This window comes from Sander lucioperca, chromosome 20 (genome assembly GCF_008315115.2).
Source record: "Sander lucioperca isolate FBNREF2018 chromosome 20, SLUC_FBN_1.2, whole genome shotgun sequence".
In the NCBI taxonomy this organism is placed as follows: Eukaryota; Metazoa; Chordata; class Actinopteri; order Perciformes; family Percidae; genus Sander; species Sander lucioperca.
The window spans coordinates 25146766-25167674 of record NC_050192.1 but is presented as its reverse complement, the minus strand read 5'-3'; the positions used below and the strand labels follow the sequence as shown (position 1 = coordinate 25167674).

The 20909-nt window shown below is 39.8% G+C and overlaps 3 protein-coding genes across 5 annotated transcripts in view; 1 reads left to right on the top strand and 2 right to left on the bottom strand.

Moving 5' to 3' along the window:
- Window positions 1-8144, bottom strand: part of fbxo18 (F-box DNA helicase 1) — a 37288-nt gene extending 29144 nt beyond the window's left edge. Inside the window, exons 1-3 of the mRNA XM_035995987.1 lie at window positions 8134-8144; window positions 1211-1343; window positions 442-609 (exon numbers count right to left, since the gene is read on the bottom strand). Of these exons, the coding sequence (XP_035851880.1) occupies window positions 442-609; window positions 1211-1229 (187 nt within the window). The 5' untranslated portion in view covers window positions 1230-1343; window positions 8134-8144. The remainder of the gene's footprint in view (window positions 1-441; window positions 610-1210; window positions 1344-8133) is intronic.
- Window positions 2114-7459, bottom strand: nudt5 (nudix (nucleoside diphosphate linked moiety X)-type motif 5). 2 transcript variants are annotated; one of them, XM_031306118.2, is made up of 10 exons: window positions 7226-7459; window positions 6812-6885; window positions 6183-6250; window positions 5108-5160; window positions 4896-5003; window positions 4129-4224; window positions 3824-3925; window positions 3450-3458; window positions 3307-3360; window positions 2114-3190 (listed from the first exon to the last, which is right to left on the bottom strand). In XM_031306118.2, the coding sequence occupies exons 2-10, from the start codon at window positions 6866-6868 to the stop codon at window positions 3081-3083; spliced, it is 657 nt and encodes a 218-aa protein (XP_031161978.1). In that variant the 5' UTR covers window positions 6869-6885; window positions 7226-7459; the 3' UTR covers window positions 2114-3080. The 2 variants fall into 2 exon arrangements, with proteins under 2 accessions (XP_031161978.1, XP_031161979.1); XM_031306119.2 differs by lacking the exon at window positions 7226-7459 and adding an exon at window positions 6983-7103.
- Window positions 7922-19940, top strand: cdc123 (cell division cycle 123 homolog (S. cerevisiae)). 2 transcript variants are annotated; one of them, XR_004896028.1, is made up of 14 exons: window positions 7922-8051; window positions 8344-8415; window positions 9666-9729; window positions 10291-10323; window positions 11514-11609; window positions 11908-12014; window positions 12520-12571; window positions 13446-13521; window positions 15590-15712; window positions 16632-16660; window positions 16759-16863; window positions 17898-18035; window positions 19360-19563; window positions 19609-19940. XR_004896028.1 is itself a non-coding variant. In XM_031306106.2 (13 exons), the coding sequence occupies exons 1-13, from the start codon at window positions 7978-7980 to the stop codon at window positions 19441-19443; spliced, it is 1053 nt and encodes a 350-aa protein (XP_031161966.1). In that variant the 5' UTR covers window positions 7922-7977; the 3' UTR covers window positions 19444-19940. The 2 variants fall into 2 exon arrangements, 1 of the variants encoding a protein (XP_031161966.1); XM_031306106.2 differs by having other exon boundaries at window positions 19360-19940.
- The last annotated feature ends 969 nt before the right edge of the window (window positions 19941-20909 follow it).

The window sequence follows — 20909 nt, the reverse complement described above, 5'->3', positions numbered from 1 at the left end:
GTAATTATATAAAAATGTACTGGTTGGACCGTTGAGCTATGCTATGCTATGCTATGTTATGTTATGCTAGTGGCAGCTGTCACTTGTTGCCACAGAAACTCCAAGCATTCTTGGCGGTAGCTGACTCAAGCCAGAGAAATTAGGAAATTAGGAAAAAATAGGATATTTTATGATAATAAAGAGGCGTGGTTTACTTCATAGACTGTGGTCGCATTAACAGCGATGAAACCAAAAGATGCGTCCTGGAATTCATTCAAAACTTGAATTTGTTTTAAAAAGTAAAAACTAAAATATATATTTTTAAGTTTGACTGAAGTAGACAATGATATTGTTAATCACAATTGTTTCTGAGACAATTCATTGTACAGGAAAATTTGGAATTGTTACAGCTCTACTCAGATTTGTCAAAAGGTTTGTAGCAGAAGGGTTAGAGCAGATTACCACACTTCCGTCGCTTGGTGGGTGTTCTGGGGTAAAGCCTCCGGGTGGGGTCACGGTTGCCGTGTACCTGGTGGGCAGTGTGGGGCTGGGTGAGGGCACTAGTGCCCTCTGCACTTTGTCCCAGTTCATCACACTCCTCTGCATTCAGGTGTCGCCTTTTGACCTTTCCTAGAAAACCACACAACATTCAGTCATGTCAGCACAACACACAATCACTTTATTTGGTCATCATTCTCACCTGACAGCAGCCCTATACCACATTGGTTATAAACATTCTTAAGCAACCTTTTAAGAAGAAATCTCTGGTAGAGCGGGCGCCCCATGTACCAAGGCTCAGCACTTGCCTCAGCGGCACAGGGTTTGAATCCGACCGGTGGCCCTTTTGCTGCATGTCTTCCCCCTCTCTCCCAACTTTCCTATCTACAACTGTCCTATCCATTAAAGGCCAAAAAAAAAAGAAGAGTCCTATTTTTAGTCCAAATGTGGTGCCAAATGCTTTTGCACCCTGAAAAAAAACACCGAATGTATCATTTTATTGCTATGAAAATGATCAAAATTAACATTGGTGAGTCCAAAGTTTAGAGTTAACGTAATGTCCGTTAACGTTACATGTAAAGTTATTAAAATGCCAACGGTCTCAGGCTTCACTAAACACCAATTATATTACGTAACGTTAGAGTGAAAATGTATGTAACGTTCGCCATTTGAACGGTGTTGACACACGCAGCAACAGTTATGTTTAGCTAACTCGCCTCGAGTTCTAACTTACCTTTAACAGCCATCTCCATCTTCGTGTCCAGCGCATCCGTCTTTTAGTCACGAATCTACATAATTTAGGATTCAGAATTTGGTGTGCTTAGGCCAAATTCGTCGTATCTTGCACAATAATACAGAAGGGGTAACTAAAGTCAACCAAATCTTGGTAAACACCGAGTTTTGCTAGCTTATTTATAATTCTGCTAACGTTACTTCTCACTTAAGTTTGTAACCACCAACCTGTTCAGAAATTCAAATGACCCGCCCTGGCAACATTTAGGACTTTAATATTATATATGTTTTACTATTTGACGCTTAAACAAATGCTTCGAAGTTAGCTAGCTAGCTAGCTAGCAAAAAAAGTAGGCAGTTTTCAACTGTTTATGTTGAAAGAAGCCACGTGATTGGCCAACTCTTCTTCTTCGTTTAAGTTACTGGTGGTTGTCAGAGCATCATAACAGTGAATTGTCGCCACCTACTGGACTAAATGTGGGGCAGAAAACGATAGCAAGAAGTGCATTGAAAAAAATAACCAAAAAAAAATTAGCTAATCAAGTATTACATGTTTAATATCTAAAAGGGTATACAATAAAAAATGTTGTGTATTTAACTGTGTTAATAATTTTAAAACTTGTATTAAAGGGGAAGGTACAGTAATCAAAACATACATACATACAGGGGTTTATTAATGTGGGTGAGTCCTCCATTTAAAAAAAAAAAAAAAAAAAAGAATCACTAACAACAGAGCGTTAGCACATTCACAGCTGTTTGAAGCACCTCATGTCATATGCATTAGACCACATAATGAACATAGCATGTGAATAAACATAAGCCCAGGAATATACACGTAAAAAAAAAAAATATATATATATATACTTTCCTTCTATCATTTGCTCAGTTGTTGTTGACACATAAGAACAAAAGTAGCATCACATGTATTCATTGGTCAGTAGTTTGTAGTAAGTACAGCATCAATGTCCAGCTAATTGTACCACAATGACGTTGGAGGCACAGCATGGATGACTTCCTATGAATCAGTTACTGCCTCTATCGTGACAGTATCTCTGTCGTCGTACATCACAGGGGAGTTACACAGGGAAACCCCCCCCCCCCCCCCTCATATCGTTAACACTGTTGTTAATAGCCCAACCAAATACTATATGTACCTATTATCACAATGCATGGGTTGTCTAAGAGAAAAAGTAGAACACAACAAACTAAATGAAAGAATTGCGTCGTACTTCAGCAAGAGAAGCAACAGAGCAACAGGAAAAGTGTTTGGAGGTGGATTTGTTTTTGTCCGCCGTCAAGTCTGCAACAGTATTGTTAGGAATGTTTTACAGTCACTAAATAAAAATTACAACAAATTGCATCTCAATAAACTACATGTAATCTCATAAAATCCTGGAAAATACTATTTGTCAAGTAAGGCATTCCGAGACTCAAGGCTGAAACTACTCTGCGTTAAGTGTGCAAACAATTAACAATTGGCCACCAGAGTGTGTTTCAGGCCTTCGTACTGAGAACAAAAAGTAGTCCAGTACATGTAGTGCAAACAGGGCTCCTTCATAGGTTCTTTCTAAATCCAAAAAAGACTTTGATTTTATAATTTTACATTTGTGTTCAGTATGATTAACACACAAAGTTGTATTGTGTATTCTAACTTTCATATTACTCTATGTATGGCCATTATACTTCATAGAAACTAAAATTGAAATATGAGGTTACATGGTGGCTAAAACCCACAATGCAACAACACATTTTCATATAAATTCTTGTGACAATTTGACTTTTTAATACAGATTTTCCAGTCCTGTGTAGGAGTCCTATGTAACATAAAAGACTATTTGTTCTTCTCTTGTTCTCATCGTGAACGTTTTCCTTCACTGCTTCAGGACGGGGAGCTCCCTTGGCTTAAAGAAGGCCTGGACCATCCCCATGGCAAAGATGTAGACTTTAGCATCCACCACGATCTTTTCTTTCTTCATCAGATCTGCCGGAAAAAACAAGCAAAGTATTAGTTAGTGTGTTTGTTTGTGTTGGTCCGGACTTCCGAATGCTCGTATCGCTCTCACGATAACACCACTCTGGAAAAAGTTGAAGCCTCACCATCTATTTTCTTCTGGAATTCATCAAGTGGTAAAAGAATGACTTCAACAAATTCTGCAAAGAGAGGATAGAGGCTTTCGTGATGATTTGCTGTATGGGAGAAAAGGATTATTTCTGATATAATAAAAAGGAAAATAACTCACCTCCATCACCTGTGGAAGAACAAAAGAGAACAAGATTATTCAACATGGTTTTTTTTTTTTTTATGTTACCGACAAACTACTTTTTATCTGTGAAGTTTGGGTTAGTGCTCGAATATACTTCGTACCCAAGGTAAAAATTCTAAGTACGAGAAAGTTGATGATGGCGACATGTTCTCTTAAAATCACTCAGACTTTTCTGCATGAGGCCAGATGAGTGAAAGTGATTGAAGGAATGGATTCGCCATGGAGTAATTGATTGAATAAGTGAACAAAAATGGATTACTAAGTGTAGAAAAGAGGCAAGAGAATAAAAGAGTTACGCGTTTGATTAGATGAGCGAGTAGGGGTGAATGAATAAAATCCTGTGTTCTCACCGAGCTCTTGTTTTGGGTTGATGTTCTCCCCTTCATCTCCGTTGATGTTGACCATGATGATCTGGGTGGTGCAGTTAGACAGACCGGGGTCCAGACAGGTCACTGCCAACAAAACAATAACATTACTACTTGCATTGTATGTTCCTAAAATAAAAAAAAGGAGTATGGAACTTTTTTTTTTTTTAATTTGCACCGCTGCGCTGAGCCCTGAACTTCTCCAACACATGCGCAGGAGATAAGATAAAGCCAAGAGAGGCAGCTTACGCAATCACGTGTACAGTCAGCAAATCTTTGTTTGAAGATACCTGGAGTGACTCCTACTACCTCCCCTTTGTAGCCGGTTTCTTCTTTTAGCTCCCTGAGTGCGGCAGCCTCTGCAGTTTCCCCCTCGTCAATCAACCCTGAGCACAGCAGAGACAAAACAAACAAAAATCAATATTCTAAGTGTGAGAAAGCATCAACAGTTACCAAAAGTTACCAAACAGCCAAGAATGAAAGACGTACAAATGTTTTGGAGGCTAAGAAACTAAACTAACGTGACATTACAAGTTGTGAATTTGCTGGACTTCTCAATCATTTTTCAAGGTCTATTTTGTTGAAAAATTCAGGACCAAAATTGGTAAGTTGTGGGTAGGGCTGGGTGATATGGAGAAAATCAGATATCACGATATTCTTGACCAAATACCTCGATATCGATATTGCGGCGATATTCTAGGGTTGGTGCTTTGTAAATGGTGCTTTAACAAAATATCTTCACACTTAGATTTTAGATAATCAATCATCAGTAATGTGGACATTATGTCTAAGTGGGGAAAAGGCAAATAATAGAACAGCTAGATCAGTCTGGTAAGTTCAGAAAAGTACATCACTTTACTGTAATGCAGCCTTTAAAACCAGGAAAAGATAACAGTTATGTCATATCACGATATTACGATATCCAAAATCTAAGACAATATCCAGTCTCATATCACGATATCGATATAATAGCGATATATTGCCCAGCCCTAGTTGTGGGGTATGACAATGTCTACAGAGAGTGTTTGAGGAATCCATAGAGAACCGTCTGACTGACCTGCAGGAAACTCCAGAGTGTGGCATCCCAAAGGAGGACGAAACTGCTTCACCATCACTACGCAGTCTTTATGGAGGGTCCGCTTCAGCAGGGCGATAATACCAACGCCTGCAGGGAAAAGGGTGTTACAGCCGGCACAAATCCAATTCCGGCCCATTCTGTCAATGCAAGCTCGACTGAGCAGCTAAAAGTGGAGAAACAGAGACGCTCACCGTCTGTTTGTGTGTTGGTTTGCCTCGTCGTCCTTTTCACGGTCTCCCAGGTTCTGGCGGATGAAAACAGGAGGTGAAACTAATATGCAGGAAACATGTATGATTGTGAAGTTGTCAGTCAAAGACTAGGGCTGGGTATCATTAAAGTTTAAGTTACAGATACAGTGACTTCCATACCGGTTCCTAAACGATCCTTTTTTGGATATCAATTTTAGAAAACCAAAAGAAATTACAACATTACAGCACAAACATTTCTATTTATTTTTCAGCTCCTACTACGTGAGCCCATCTCAGTGTAACGTAGAGTTTTTCCTGCCTGCCTCTACAACGTGTAACATTAGAAAGCCAATCACAAACATTATTGGATCTTGGTAGAAGCATGCTGCGTGCTTATTGGCTCAGTGATGCTGATGAGATTTACTCCTTAGGTATTGAAATTGGGTATTGAATGACACGGCATTTTTCGAGCCTCGATACTTAGTGAATGAGACCATACTTTTGGTGCTCCTGGATGTATAGCTTCCATATGGATGAATTGTGTAATACATTACAAAAAATAGTCATGCAGAAATGCTGCTGCAGCCAAACCGTATTTTGTGTGGAAACCAACTAAGCTGAAATCATATGAATAGTGGAAAGTGTAAAACACAAACTATATCTACCATATACATTACTTAATCGGTGTGGTGTACTCTTAACATAGACTTGCTTAATCACCACTGTCACTTTACCTTTCAATGTTGTCTCCATATGCTTTTGTATAGTTTCTATTTATAGCTTTGATTTTACTTATCTTAGTTTGATATACACTTATATAGCCTACATCTTATCACGTTTTACTTTATTTATTTGTACTATTGCTGTCTTTGTGCTGCTGTAACAGCTCTATTCAATCAATAAAGGGGGTAAATAGGTTTAACTTATGAGATGTGATTTAACTGTATTGCCATTGTACACAGGTAGCCTACAGTAGGTACTGAGAAAATGAAATGCAATTAGCATCTTAGAGGCAATTCAGTCGGTGCCTAAAAAGTATTGAATTCGGTACCCAGCCCTCTCAAAGACAGCTCAGTACCTGGTTTTTCCAGCTCGGTCCACGTATGTAGTCTTCTCCAGTATCAGCCACTTTCCTGCTGCCATGAGCTGCAACACGGAGAGTGAACACACCGAGATAAGTTGATCTGAATAGCACCAAACGCATACTGCTTCACAGCTCAGTAAAGACACAAACATTACAGAAACTATCTTAGAGAGAAGCATGAATGTGGTTACTGAAAGGGTATTTTCTGCAAAAAGGATAGCAAGAAAAAAATCTAACACAAACATGTATGTGATCATCTTAAATGATAAATATAAGTTTATGGTATGCACACACAGCGAGGTGCAGGCCAGTTTGAGCTTTGATGCAAGTCCATCAAACTTAAAAACATTCATCAGAGTGGTGTATGTCGGATGTTTTGTTGAACTTTTAGGATACTCAAATCTCCATGAATAATCTAACTATGTTTCGACAAATTAGGTTGAAAGAATATAGAATTTGCTGGAAGGATTACAATTGATATTCATATTATTTATACATCCAGTTTTAATGTCTTACCTATAGTAAGGCTATCGTCATTCAATATTGTGTAAATTAAATGTTCTGTCATCAAGTTTTGTCGGGAAAATCCCTTTTAAAACCCTAAAAAACAGACGTAGTGTTACCTCTTCTTTCACTATGTGTGGAGCAGAAGTCACTTTGGGTTCTTCGGAGTTGCTCATTTTCAATTTCTGGACAACTGAAAATGGAGGTAAAGTCGAGTCAAACGCTTTCATTCACAATGGTATACGGTTCACTACGAGTTCAAGCTGAAAAACAAACAGAGTTAGAACCGCCATTTCAATGCTGACGAAACGTTTTGAGTTAACGTTACTCAATTAGCTGCTAAAGCCAGGCAACGCTAACCAAATTTAATTCCCCGCATTCCTTTTCTACTTTTAGCTTTTTATTTTTATTCGTTATTTGCTTATTTAACACTAGCTAGCTGATTTACACTCAGCAGTGCTGCCGGGGTTAGAAGCTCGTGCATTTTAAACTTTAAACAAGCATCTAAAATGAACAAACTAAACTTAACTCACATGAAAACCGAACTGCAGTAGTAGTAGTAGAGAATAGATGTGACAAAAAACAGTGAGGAGTCACTCTGTCGCCACTTCCGGGTATCGCAAACGTCACCGGAGTTTAGCCTTCAGTGGGGTAGATTATTTACTTAACGTTAGCTAACAACTAACATTGACTTAATACAAAAACATTGTGTCCTTTCTACACATCGAACGTAGAAATTCAATAAAATAGAAACACACGGGGATAATGCAAGAGTTTGTTATAATTTACCATACTCTTATAAGTTGACAGCAAAAAAAGTTGACTTATATACAACGATACTGGCTCCTGTATTATTATCGTATGCTTATTTATTATGTTAGCTAGATTAAAGATGTCACATTTGAAAATATTGTCACATGTCAAAATATATTGACGTTACGCCTCAGCCTGTAAATGTTTTAAGGTGTTGAGTAAGTTATCAATTCAATAGACGATCTATGTCGCAAGTCAGCGGTTTTCGACCATGCCCACATGTGCACCTCAAAAAGGCTTCCCCCTCTGTAAACACAAATGTATTACACAATTCTAGCAGTAACGCTTTGACAGTTTCCCAATAGGATTTTAATAGATTCAAATGAATTAATAACAGTGCAAATAGAGAGCACCATTGCCTCGAAATTTCAAGGCGTTAAATGAAAATGCGGCCGCGACATTTTCACAAGTATCTAATGGGGTTCGGAAGATATTTACTGATGGACTCTTTTCCTTTACAGGATATTGCAGCATGAAGAAGGAGCAAGTTGTCAACTGTCAGTTTTCGGTTTGGTATCCGATATTCAAGAAACATTCGATTAAAAGGTAGACAGCTGATGTGTTGTACAGAAATTCCAAAGACATATTTTCAATGTTGTTGCTGTAAAACATAGCCAATTTAGCCAACAGCTAACGTTAGCTACCGGACAGAAGCAGACTACAGCTAGCTATCTTTAGGCTATATTTATCGTGTGTATTACTAAATAATTGTGTTTAAATCCCTTTTCAGAGCAGCTTCCCTAAACCTACTTCTTCCACAGCTCTGTCTGTTTGTTGTCTATTATGTATTCTATGAATTGCATACATTTATATGTGGTATTATTATTCTTTATTCCAGTCTGATTCTCCCACTGCCTCAGAATGTAATAGACTATTTACTGGATGATGGCACACTGGTAGTCTCTGGGAGGTATGAGGCCACTGACACACACAAACACACAAATTCGATAAAAAAAAAAAGTTGTCTTTGTTCGAATAAATGTGAAAATATCTTGCCAAAATTCGGCTCGATCTTAAGGTGCTATATTCCTCCTTTGAATGGCACCTGCTGTGTTTGAGCAGCATCGATGTGAAGATGCTGTGGGGTTGTTTTTAGCAGACAAGTGATGATACAGATTGCCTCTGTTGTTATGGTCAAAGCAGTTCCCTTCAAACCACACATTTTCTCCATCTAAAATGTGTATGTGCCAGTGGTGGAAGAAGTATTCAGATCCTTTACTTAAGTAAAAGTACTCATACCACACTGTGAAATTACTCTGCTACAAGTAAAAGTCCTGTATTCGAAATGTTACTTAAGTAAAAGTATGCAAGTATCATCAGGAGAATGTACTTAAAGTTAGGGCTGGGCGATATGGAGAAAATCAAATATCCCGATATTTTTGACCAAATACCTCGATATCAGTACCGCAACGATATTGTAGTGTTGACTATTGGTGCTTTCACAAAATATTTACACAATGAGAGTTTTGATAAATAATCATCAGTAATGTGGATATAATGACTAAGTGGGTAAAGGCAAATAATAGAACAGTTACAACAGTGGTAAGAAAATGACATCACTTTACTGTAATGCAGCCTTTAAAACCAGGAAAAGACACCACTTATGCCATATTACGACTTCCAAATCTAAGACGATATCTAGTCTCATATCACGATATCGATATAATATCGATATATTGCCCAGCTCTACTTAAAGTATAAAAGGTAAAAGTACAAAATGTAGAATAATCCAAACATTTTAGAAACTGGAAACGATCAGAACAGTTCTGTCAATCAACTAAGTGTTTAATCGGCTAATCATTTCAGCTGGACTTGTAGGCCGTTATATTGTTGGGTAGTTTCATTTATAATAAAACGTATTTTATAAACTGCATGTGTTTTGTGTGCAAACATCTTAATTTGTAAAGAAACTAAAGCTGACAGATGAATGTAGATGAGTAAAAAGGTACAATATTTCCCTCTGAAATGTAGTGGAGTAGAGGTGGAAGGTGGCTTGAAAAGAAAAGACTCAAGTAAAGTACGAGTACCTTCAATTTGTACTTAAGTACAGTACTTGAGTAAATGTACTTAGTTACATTCCACCACTGGTATGTGCATTATGATGCTCAGATTTGTTTTGTGCCCGAATCACTCATCTGTTGTTGTTTCTCTTCCCTTCAGTGACCATAACACACAGCAGACACACGCTAACAACAGTGACTCGGACGCAGAGGAAGACATTCAGGTACGGGAACAGAGACTACGGTGTTTTTTTCATGGGATGTATTCTGTCTTATTTTTGCCTCATTGCTTGGAAAGGAAATTAGTCCTTGTTTTCCTAATTCACAGTCTTAAAATATTTGTTTTTGCAGAAAAGCATCAGACCTCTGCTATAATTTAGGAAGTAATTTTGTCACTTTTTTTTTTAACGTAATCTAGTTATTTGTGACTGACTGTTAAATTTGTTAAAAGGCCAAAGTCTGGAACGACACTTAGACCATCACAGGGCACTGAAACTCCACTGAAACCAGACTCCTGAAATGTTTTTTTTGCCTAAGCAGCTTTATGCTGACCTACCACAGCTACTCAAAAGCAGGGAAACTCTGAGATATAGTCCACTTTTAAATTGGAGATTTAATTTATAATGAAACATTAGAGAATACATGCATGAACACCCAAATGTTTTGTAGTCTGTTTTCAGAGGCTTTTATCAGGGAGAAATGTCATCATGTCATAATTATCTGTCTTGTAAGTCAGCATCTAGAACTGTGTTCAATCCGGTTTCTTGTTCTCTACTTCCCTCTAGTGGTCAGATGATGAGACAACCACCACTGTTACTGTAAGTACATAGTGTATTATTGCCCACCTGACAAAATGTTTTTTTAATGTCTGAAACCTGCATTTACACTATCTTAAAGTATTCCTCCGCACTCACGGTGCAGTGGGCTGATAGGTAGGAACACTCAATCTTGGTCTAAATCAATTTTAGCGCTGCCTTTGAAAACATTGATCATACCATCCTCATAACTCAGGGAAAGCCCGAGAGTGGATTGTCATATTTGTTCGATAGATATTTTTTGGTCTCCATGGGTAACTGTGTCCTAATACGCTCCTCTGTTAAATGGGGTGCCTCAGGGGTCAATTCTCGGTCCTATTCTTTTCTCTTTCCATATGCTTCCCTTGGGCCAGATAATCAGTCACTTTGGTGTGGGTAGTGATGGCGCAGTGGATATGACACATGCCTTTGGTGTGGGAGATCTGGGTTTGATTCCCACTGCGATACATCAACTAATGTGTCCCTGAGCAAGACACTTAACCCATAGTTGCTCCAGAGGCGTGCCACCTCTGACGTATGTAGCAACTTTGGATAAAAGCGTCAGCTAAATGACATGTAATGTAATGGTATATCCTGATATGCGAAAGGACGACACTCTAGTTTCAGTAACACCAGATGACTTCAGCAACCTGGACACTCTCTGCAACTGTTTAGCTTTATGTTTTGTCCTTTAAAGGATATGACACCACTGAGCAGCCACTTACAGAAAGTCATCCAACCAAAACCTGTTGGCTATAACGCGTGCTAAACGTAATACTAAAGTCAACTGCTCTTTTGCTGTCCTAGCCCCCAGACTAGATCAATCTCCCCCCCCCTCCCATTAGATCAGCTGAGTCTGTACACTGTTTAAAAAACATCTAAAACCCCACTTCTTTAAGTGGGTGTTTCTATTTTTAAGGGTTGATCTGCGCGGTGACTGGTTGCTGAATGCTTTCTGTTTCCGTTTGCCTGCATGTATTTTCTGAATATTTTTCTCCTGTATGCGCTTTTCGCTTGGTATTTGTTTTCTTTTTCTCTAATGATGTTGATGTGAAGCACTTTGTAACCTGTGTTTAACAAGGTGCTATAGCAATAAAGTTTTACTTACTTATTTCCTCTGCTTTTGACAGAAATGTGTATCACCCCGTGCATATCATTTAATAATGCAGTAATTATGATAACCATGTGATGTGATGTGACTTTGTGTGTGCTAGGCTCCTGAGTTCCCAGAATTCACCTCTAAAGTGCAGGAGGCCATAAACGCCCTGGGTGGGCGCGTCTTTCCCAAACTGAACTGGAGCGCTCCACGGGTAAAATACAGCACTAAGCTGCTTTTAGTGAAATGAAAAACTGTGTTTGCCTGCTTCATTTTAAGTTAGCAGAGTGGTGAATTCATTAGAAAAAGTGTGTCAACATGACTTCTTTTTATTTAGCATAACCAAATTATTTTTTTGGCTAAAGGCCCTGTACATTTGAGTGCATTGAAGATAAGAATAGCTTCTTGTACCACTGCCAGCCTTAAGGATTGATGCATAACTTAACTGTGTGTGTGTGTGTGTGTGTGTGTGTGTGTGTGTGTGTGTGTGTGTGTGTGTGTGTCCCTTTCAGGATGCTAACTGGATTGCACTGAACAGCTCCCTGCAGTGTGACAGCCTTAGAGATATATTTCTGCTCTTCAAAAGTTCAGACTTCATCACCCACGACCTCGCGCAGCCGTAAGCCTCGCCGTGCAACAACATCAACACATACACACACACACATATTTTGCATTTAGATGACAACCAATATCAGAAAATAACCAGGTCTGTTGTGCACAGGCTGATTTCAGTGATTCTGCAGTAAAACACAAGTGGCAGCTGGAGAAATTGCTGTGATGTAGATGTATACCTCTCGCTTCTCCGCTCTGCATGACAAGCAGTTAGTGCAGCGAGTTATTTACTGTGTGTGTGTGTGTGTGTGTGTGTGTGTGTGTGTGTGTGTGTGTGTGTGTGTGTGTGTGTGTGTGTGTGTGTGTGTGTGTGTGTGTGTGTGTGTGTGTGTGTGTGTGTCGCAATGTGATATATGCTTGTTTTTCTTGGACTCTGTTAAAAACTTCAGCAGCCAAGCTGTTTGCGGTGTGACTGACTGATCCGATTATAGTGAAAACTAAAATAGAAATTCCAAACACTTGTGATGCATATTTCTTTAACAGTTGTAACCTTCATTCATTTCTTGGCACAGATTCCTCGCATGTAGTGACCAGGACTCCCCAGATCCAGTCATAAACTATGAGGTATTTTTTAAGCTTTATTGTCATTAGCTTGTTTTTAATACAAGTTTTAGTGTCTCATCATGCAGATGAGAGAGTTATATTTGCTCTTAAGAAAATTATGTTTTATACTAGGGCTGCGTATTATGTTGATTGTTTTCTCGATTAAACGACTAGTTGTTTGGTCTATAAAATGTCAGAAAATGGTGAAAAATGTCCATCAGTGTTTTCTAAAGCCCAATATGTCTTATCTCAAAGATATTCAGTTTACTGTCACAAAGGAGTGAATAAACCAGAACATATTCACGTTGAAGAAGCTGGAATCAGAGATTTTTGATGTTTTTCCCATTAATAAAAAAAATTACTCAAACCGATTAAAGGTGCTGTAGGTAGGATTGCGAAGATCCGGGACTTAGTCCCTCCCCCCCTTTCCGCTAAAGCCCAAAACGGTCTCCTAAGCCCCTCCCCCCACAAGGGAGAATGAATGCGTGTGCATGAGCAGTGATTGACACGCAGTTAGACACACACACACACCCCCCGGCCCTGATTGGTGCATCTGAACAGGGAGCGGTGGATTTTTGCAAATCGCACTACAGGCTGTAGGTGGTGCCAGAGGAGCCGGATTTATTTTTTAAATGACCTGCTTCATGTAGTTCTTCATAGGGTCACTGAAACTGACCCTATGTTTCAGCAAATATGACAGAAAGTTAGTTTTATAAGTCTTACCTACTGCACCTTTAATCGATTATCGAAATAGTTGGCGATTCATTTAATAGTTAACAAAACGATTTTTCGACTTTGCAGCTCTATTTTCTACTTTTTTTGTCATTTAAAGTGTGTGTGTACACACTCTCACACCCCTATGTGTTTTATCAGCGGTGTTGTCCTTTGTCCTCAGCTGGTCCTGAGAAAGTGGAGCGAGTTGATTCCTGGCGGAGAGTTTCGCTGCTTCGTCAAAGAAAACAAACTGATCGGTAAAAAGCCTCCGCTCGCCTGTCTTCATTTGGGCTTTGCTCCCCAAAACGTTTAGGAAGAATACATACATATACATATTACATTTAAAGATAGTAGTGATTGTTGTTAGCCAATGTTGGAATGGAACTATGTACATTAACTCAAGTACTGTAACATTTTGAGATACTTGTACTTTACTTGAGTATTTCCGTTTTATGCTACTCCGCTGCATGTCCGAAGGCAATATTTTACTTGTTACTCCACTACATTTATTTGATAATATTTCTAGTTGCTTTGCTGATTCAGACTGTTAATAAAAATAAAACCCATCTAATAACTTCTGATGCATTATTATAGATTACATTAAACTTCCCAATACTCATTTGAAATCAGCCCCACCTTTACTAGCTGCAAGATTAAAGTGATGACACATAAGATTCATAATCCAATGATATAATGTATATGATTCTGAAATGGGCCGTTCTGTATAATTGGTACTTTTTTTGTGGTACTTTTATATTTTGCTAATACTCTTGCACTTTTACTTACGTAACAGTTTCAATGCTGTGCTTTTACTATTAACAGTATTTTTTTATACTGTAGTATTGCTGCTTTTAACTAAAATGTGACGAGTACTTCTTCCACCACTGGTGTTACTAAAGAGACCATCGCCTCTTGATTGCATTTTACATTGACTAGTATGTTTACAGGCACGAATTATTCCTTTTTTTGCCCTTTATTCTGAAAAAGACAAATGTTCGACTAAGCTGTTTATGTACATTCAGCTGTGCAAATTAGGATTTTTTTTTCAAAGATTTCCACCGGTGGCGGACTACTTGGACCGCGCGACCACAGCCTCTCTCTATCATTCCGTTAACCCCCGTCTAGAAAAGGTCGACGTTGCGATGTTTGCGCGTATCCAAAAACCTGTTGATACCTAAGTCTTTCATAATGTTTAAAAGTAGCTGTTTCTCTTCTTCTTTTCTTTTGGGCATGTATCTCTACCGCAGCCTCGCAAACTGTTGGCTGGTTGGTTTGCCATACAACCATAGCAATGCACAAAGCTGACCGTAAAGGCTGATTTATGCTTCTGCGTTAAATCGGCGCCGTGGGTACGTGGCGATACCGACCCTACGCCGTAGCCTGACATTCACCTCTCGAAAAATGTAACTACACGTCGCTGCGACGCTCAGCCGTGGCTTGGTAGCGTTGCATTTCCCCCGACTCATTTCCTGGTTCTCCTTCTCCATAAACAACATGAAATTAAGGAGAGGTTAACTTTTCCTGCTACAGATTTCCCACCGTGGTCAGAAAACACAGGGGAGACACTTTGTTTCTCTCACTATGACTCTCTAGAGTACTCGCTCCGAAGCTAATCACCGTCACTCTCACTCGCTCTACCACACACACACGCCGGCCCCGCTATTCTCTTAAAGAGATCGACGCACACACCCGCGTACAAGTATAAACTTCAGGCCACTTACGTAGGCTACGGTGAAAGCTCTACATGGAGTCTCCGCAGGACCATAAATCAGCCTTCAGCCGTAAACAACCAAAAGGCCGTTAAGTAAACTGTTGCAAACTTCGGTAAAACCCCCAATTGAGACGCATATTCCCAATGCGCTGTATACATGTCCAAAGAAGGCCTCTAAAACCCGAATAATACCAACATATCCCACGTCTTCTTTCGGAAAATGCTATATTCAGGAACGGGCCTTATTCTGAATATCCAAACGGAATATGCAGTTTACATGACCAATCAAAATTCGGAATATTGTCATATTCGGAATATAATAATATATAATAGTGGAATATTAGTGTGCATGTAAACGTACCTATTGTGAGCCACCAGGATTAGCAGGGAATATGCTGGGTTGCTTTACAGCACAAGACAGAAAGATGGCGCTGCTTTTACACGTACTGAGCCAAAATGTGTCTAAAATGGGAATTAGTTTGAAAAGAAACCTCTATTAGAACTGTGATATAATGATGTTTGAGCTATACTTTACCTCAGCAGGCTAATTTAGAAACAATTATAAAATTCAATTTGAGCTCCACTAATGATGTATCGGTCTTTTTTTTTTCCAGCGATCTCCCAGAGAGACTACACTCAGTATTACCAGCACGTCTGGAAGCAGGAGGAGCAGATCTGTCACGCCATTCAGGGATTCTTCAGCCAGCACATCCAGTACAACTTCCTGGACGAAGACTGTGAGCATCGGCATCCTTTATTTATTTTTTTCTTAGGCCTCCTGCACACTGCCTGCGTGGCGTGAGCGTGTCAGCTGCGTGGCGTGTCCATTTTTATTTCGACTCCCATGTTAACAGGTTAGAGCTTGCACACGTCTCAGGCGTCTCGAGCCGCGCCGAAAACGCGTGCATGCTAGAAATAGGACCGACGCCTATTTTTCACACGACACGCAAGCGTGTTGGAAGCATTTCCAGGCAAAATAGAATACGAAAATATGTTTATATGTCATTTTGACACAAATACATATTAATAAATGACATTTTGATGTTTGAAAGCCCCTAGGTTTTGACATAAATGCAGATATAAATGTAATTAAAAAAAAAAATATTGCACCTGTCAATACAGAATGAAATATTCTGTAGCCTATTTTGCCGTCAATACTGCCAACGTTGTCTTTGCTGTTATTTCATTTTATCAATGGGAAACATACAGTACATGTGTACAGACGAGGCTAGCAGCAGCAGCAGCGCAGCGTCAGACACGTTTCTGGTGTGTAAAGACATAGAAAACGCCACGCAACTGACACGCAACAGAAACGCCGCGCTCACGCCACGCAGCCAGTGTGCAGGAAGCCTTACTCTGTGGAAAGTTTCACATCTCCTTCAGCTCTCCTCTGACAGAAACAGATTTTTCTGTTTCTTTCTTCTTTTTTTTAAGTGGTTAAATGTTCACTGTTGTTGTATTGGGACAGGAGAAAATGCAGGGAAACACTGATCAAATGTGTCTTTTTATTACTTGTGATTTTTAAAATGCATTTCAAGTTTCTTAAATGTTTAACTTTGTATTTGCTAAACTAGCAGATATACATATACATGTACATACTGTTAATGTTAAGTGACTGCATATGTAGTTGTTTAAACTCTTTGTTTTGTTTGGCAGTTGTGTTTGATGTCTACAGAGATAGCCAGGTAAGCGCACTGATGAATTTTGATATTGTCCCTTTTTTTTTTTGTTGTTGTTGTTGTGCAAAGTGAGTTAACACTTGTGTACTGTGTGCGTGTTGCAGGGGAGGGTGTGGCTGATAGACGTGAACCCGTTCGGAGAGGTGACAGACTCGCTGCTGTTCAGCTGGGAGGAGCTGACGGGTGGGGGGGGAATCGCCCAGCAGCAGGTCAGCCATCATGACGTTTTTATAAAACAAATATTTTTTAATTTGAATTGTTTGGAGGGTGGAAAAAGGGCTCAGATGAGACAAAGTGTTCGTATTTGACCTATGTAGTAATGCTGAACTAGAGCCCCGCTTAAATCCGTCAAAACTGAAAACAGTTTAACTATGTATTTCCGGGGCAACCGTTAGCTCACCCAGTAGAGTGTGCGCCCCTTTTGCTGCACGCATAGACTGTATATAAGAATGGACCAACAGATCCCGTTGCTCTGGACGGAGACCAGTGAAGGATATTAGAAGCACTTTTCCAGTGATGGCTGAGCGTTACTGCGCAGCCTCCAACTGAGAGAGACGACGTAAATGTGACGTGAGCAACCTGTCTGAAAGTTGGAAGTCTTCTAGTAGCTGTGCCAAGAGAAATCTCAATCATTCCCAATCTAGCAGAGACGGAGAGCGTAGGTATATGTAAGGAACATAGGCACAGGCTAATTATTGCTAACTAAAAAGTTAGTTAACATTAGTAATTAAACTTAAACAGCTAATGTAAGTCCAAACTGCCTGCGAGCTTCTCCTGTACTATACGGTAAATCCTCTACTATGCGACAGTACGTCCCGTGGTTATGACACAATTGTTAGCCTATTTTTACAAAAACGTCTGCTACGGAGCCATAATGTGAGGTACAAGGTAATGGAGCCTTTTATACATTGTCGTGTTTCTTTAGAAATAAACAATGGACAAATGAAGTCTTTAAACGCTTCAGATGTAAAGTTATTTGCTGTCAAAATGAATGGCAGTCAATGGAATGCTAACAGGAGGTGAGTGCTTATTGGCATCAAAATGGCGCCATAGGAGGTTCGGGTTGTGAGGAGACGCTTACCCCCTTGGCTGCACGTCGTTCCCCCGTCTCTCTCTCTCTCTCTCTCCCTCCCCCTTTCCTGTCTTCAAGCTGTCCTGTCAATAAAGGCCGTAAAAGCCCCCCACCCAAAAAAAACATACAAAACAAAAAAAAAAACGAAGTGGTTTTTACCCGTATGTGCAGGAAGGCCCGGCGTTTCGCTGCACCACCAGCGAGGTGACGGTGCAGCCCAGTCCCTGTCTGAGCTACAGAATCCCGCGGGACTTTGTCGACCTCTCCACTGGAGAAGACGCCTACAAACTCATCGACTTCCTCAAACTGGTAAGATGGTGTTACAAGACCTTTGTTATATGAGTATTTAGCTAGCAGATACTGGGTTGTTGCTTTACAAAACCACAGAATGCTGGCGGAGGGGCGGGTGCTCACTTATTTTGGCTAGCATCAGAATTAAGTTTACAAATAATGCACATGTAGAACAGAGAAACCCTGAGAGGAAAAACTACAGTAGTTGGTATTAGCTCTCATCAGGCTGGGCTGTACCAAGACTTTCATTTTCATACAGGGGATTAGAGTTCACGTCAAATAACGTACACCTGTTTATTAACCATAACTACAATATTTGTTTTTTATATTTTTATTTTGATCTTTTTTTTTTATGGCTGGCATTTATTTAGCCTCATTACCAGGGATCTGCGGATGCTGAATTCTGCAGGATTTTCTGAAAAAAAAAAAGATCTAAATGTTAGCACATCTCCACCCTAAGCAGAAAAACAGTCCGCTAAATTCTGCAGATTTTCATTCTGGATTAACACTGAATGTGTAAACGGACAAGAAAATGTAATAAAATAAATCAGCAGATTCCATTTGTTTGCATTGTCAGTGGCAGGGTCCGCCATTCCCATCCTGCTTTCCTTTGAAACATATTTGCCTCGGTGTAAGCTACAGAGACCACAATTTGCTCGTCTCCCCCAGACGCATTTCTGACTGAGTAGCTACTGAAAGCACAGTTCCTGCCCACGGTAATCGATAAATGTGTCATTTCAAAAGGAACACGCTTGAAGACATTCTCAGTGTTACCGCCAGTAACCAACAGGTGGTGCAAAATCAACCAGAACTAAAATCTAAAAAGAGGATTTTTTTTTTTTTCTCCATGTTTATTTGAAATAGGGACAGATGTTTGAGACATAGACATTTGTTCAATAAATCTCCATTTGTGCAACAAATCTCCAGTGTACAGCAACACAGCATTTATAGCTACTGCTGCACAATGCCCATTCCTAGAAGGGCTTTTAAACAAGCATAGAAACAAGCATGACACATTGCCGCATTAAAATACATAAAGCACATAAACATACAAGACACGTCCATCTGTACCCCTCCCCCCAGCCCATACGCCGTCCCACCACACCCCATGCCAGCCCACCCCTATATGTGACTACCGGTCTGATTATCAATTTAGCTTTTAGCTCAGTGGGCAGCTCATTCCATGCCTTAGCTCGCTTAATGTTGACATTGAACATAATCCGGAATTTTTCCGAATTTTCCAATATTGACACCCTTGTGGAGTGAATGAATTTACTAAATTGGGAACCAGGGTATAACTTGACGTTTTGATCTCATCTCCATGTTCTTCTCCTCTCTACAGAAGAAAAGCCAACAGGAAGATTCTGAGGAGGAGGAGGAGGAGGAGGAGGAGCAGGAGGAAGAGGAGGCGAACGCTCCACAGTGACGCAGCTTTATCTGAAAGCTAAAGAGTAGCTGCTAGTGTCACCAGCCCTCCATATAATGTTTTCTGCACAAAGTGACTCTTTACCTTTCTGCCCTGTTTGAGACTTCTTTTTCCCTTTCAGTTTTTCTCTCACACGATTGTAAACTACACACGGTGTACCCGGAGTTTCCTAAATAGCTCTTTTGTGTTACGTTTTATTGAACATGTTAAATTAGCAGTATCATGTTAATGTCTCTCTGTGGATTCTTTTTCTGTTGAGTTTTTTTTTTTTTTTGCACCCGACACTGCAGAGCGCCGTCTTGCTGATGGTAATGGCTCGGTGAGACAGGAAAGGGAGGCCTCCGCAGTGTCAATTAGTAGTTTATTTCAGTTTGGGAGGGAATGATTGGTTTTTGTTTAATGGGGGGGGGAAGAAAATTGTGTTACTGTAAGGGGATGTATTTACTAACACTGTAAAGAATACCTGCTTTTATACTTAAAAATAGGTGTATATAACAGTCTGTGTATCATTTTTGCAGCCCAAATTGTGTGTGTGTGTGTGTGTGTGTATGTGTGTGTGTGTGTGTGTGTTTGTCTGTCACACTTCTTTATTTAACACCAAAGACCCTTCATCACTGAGTCACCTTTAATTGTTTTTCTCATTGCTCCAAGCCCCTCCAGGCACTCTTTTCAAATCCTGTTTTTTTCCCATCATGCATTGGTGTAAACTGTTACTCCCAAAACAAAAAAAAAAACACCATTAGACTTGTCGTCATGTATTGGCTTGGCTGTCAGTCCGGTGGGTGCTGTAAACTAGCACATTAGAAATTGATTGTGCTTTTACGCAACGGCTCTCATTACGCCGGGAGCTAAATGAGCTGTGCATGCACAACGCAGGGCAGTTCATTTTGGGTTGTTTTTTTCCCCGCTGGATTGATAGAGCAATTACAGGGAGATGGAATGAGCTGGTGAGATGAGAGTTAGAGCTCCCTGGGTGAAAGGCTGTGGACGGGAGGAAGCAGAGTACACATATTGTGGAGAATGTTGCACATTAATCATCATTTTAAAAATGAAATCTGGCTGGAAACGAAGCAGCCAGACCTGGAGGAGGTATCCCCGTCTGACCTGCGTATATCTCAGTATATCTCAGTATACCTCAGTATCTGGACACAGGGTTCTTTACTGCTGAATACAAAGCATAGCCCATGATGAACTCCAGTCTGCAATTAGAGCTGGGCGATATGGAAAAAAATCAAATCTCACCATATTTTTGACCAAATACATCAATGTCGATATTGCGACGATATTGTAGGGTTGACTAATGGTGCTTTCACAAAATATTAACAAGACATTTTTGATAAATAATCACCAATAATGTGGATACAATGACTAAGTGGGTAACAGGAACTAATAGAACAGCTAGAACTGACTGTAAAGTTCAGAAAATGACATCACTTTACTGTAATTCAGCCTTTAAAAGTAAGAAA

Coding starts and splice junctions, on each gene's coding strand:
- cdc123 (XM_031306106.2), top strand. CDS start 7,978: ATGAAGAAGGAGCAAGTTGTCAACTGTCAGTTTTCGGTTTGGTATCCG. Junction 8,416..9,665: donor ACACTGGTAGTCTCTGGGAG/GTATGAGGCCAC, acceptor TCTTCCCTTCAG/TGACCATAACACACAGCAGA. Junction 13,522..15,589: donor CAAAGAAAACAAACTGATCG/GTAAAAAGCCTC, acceptor TTTTTTTTCCAG/CGATCTCCCAGAGAGACTAC.
- nudt5 (XM_031306118.2), bottom strand. CDS start 6,868: ATGAGCAACTCCGAAGAACCCAAAGTGACTTCTGCTCCACACATAGTG. Junction 5,004..5,107: donor AACCAACACACAAACAGACG/GTGAGCGTCTCT, acceptor TTTTCCCTGCAG/GCGTTGGTATTATCGCCCTG. Junction 3,926..4,128: donor GGTAGTAGGAGTCACTCCAG/GTATCTTCAAAC, acceptor TTTTGTTGGCAG/TGACCTGTCTGGACCCCGGT.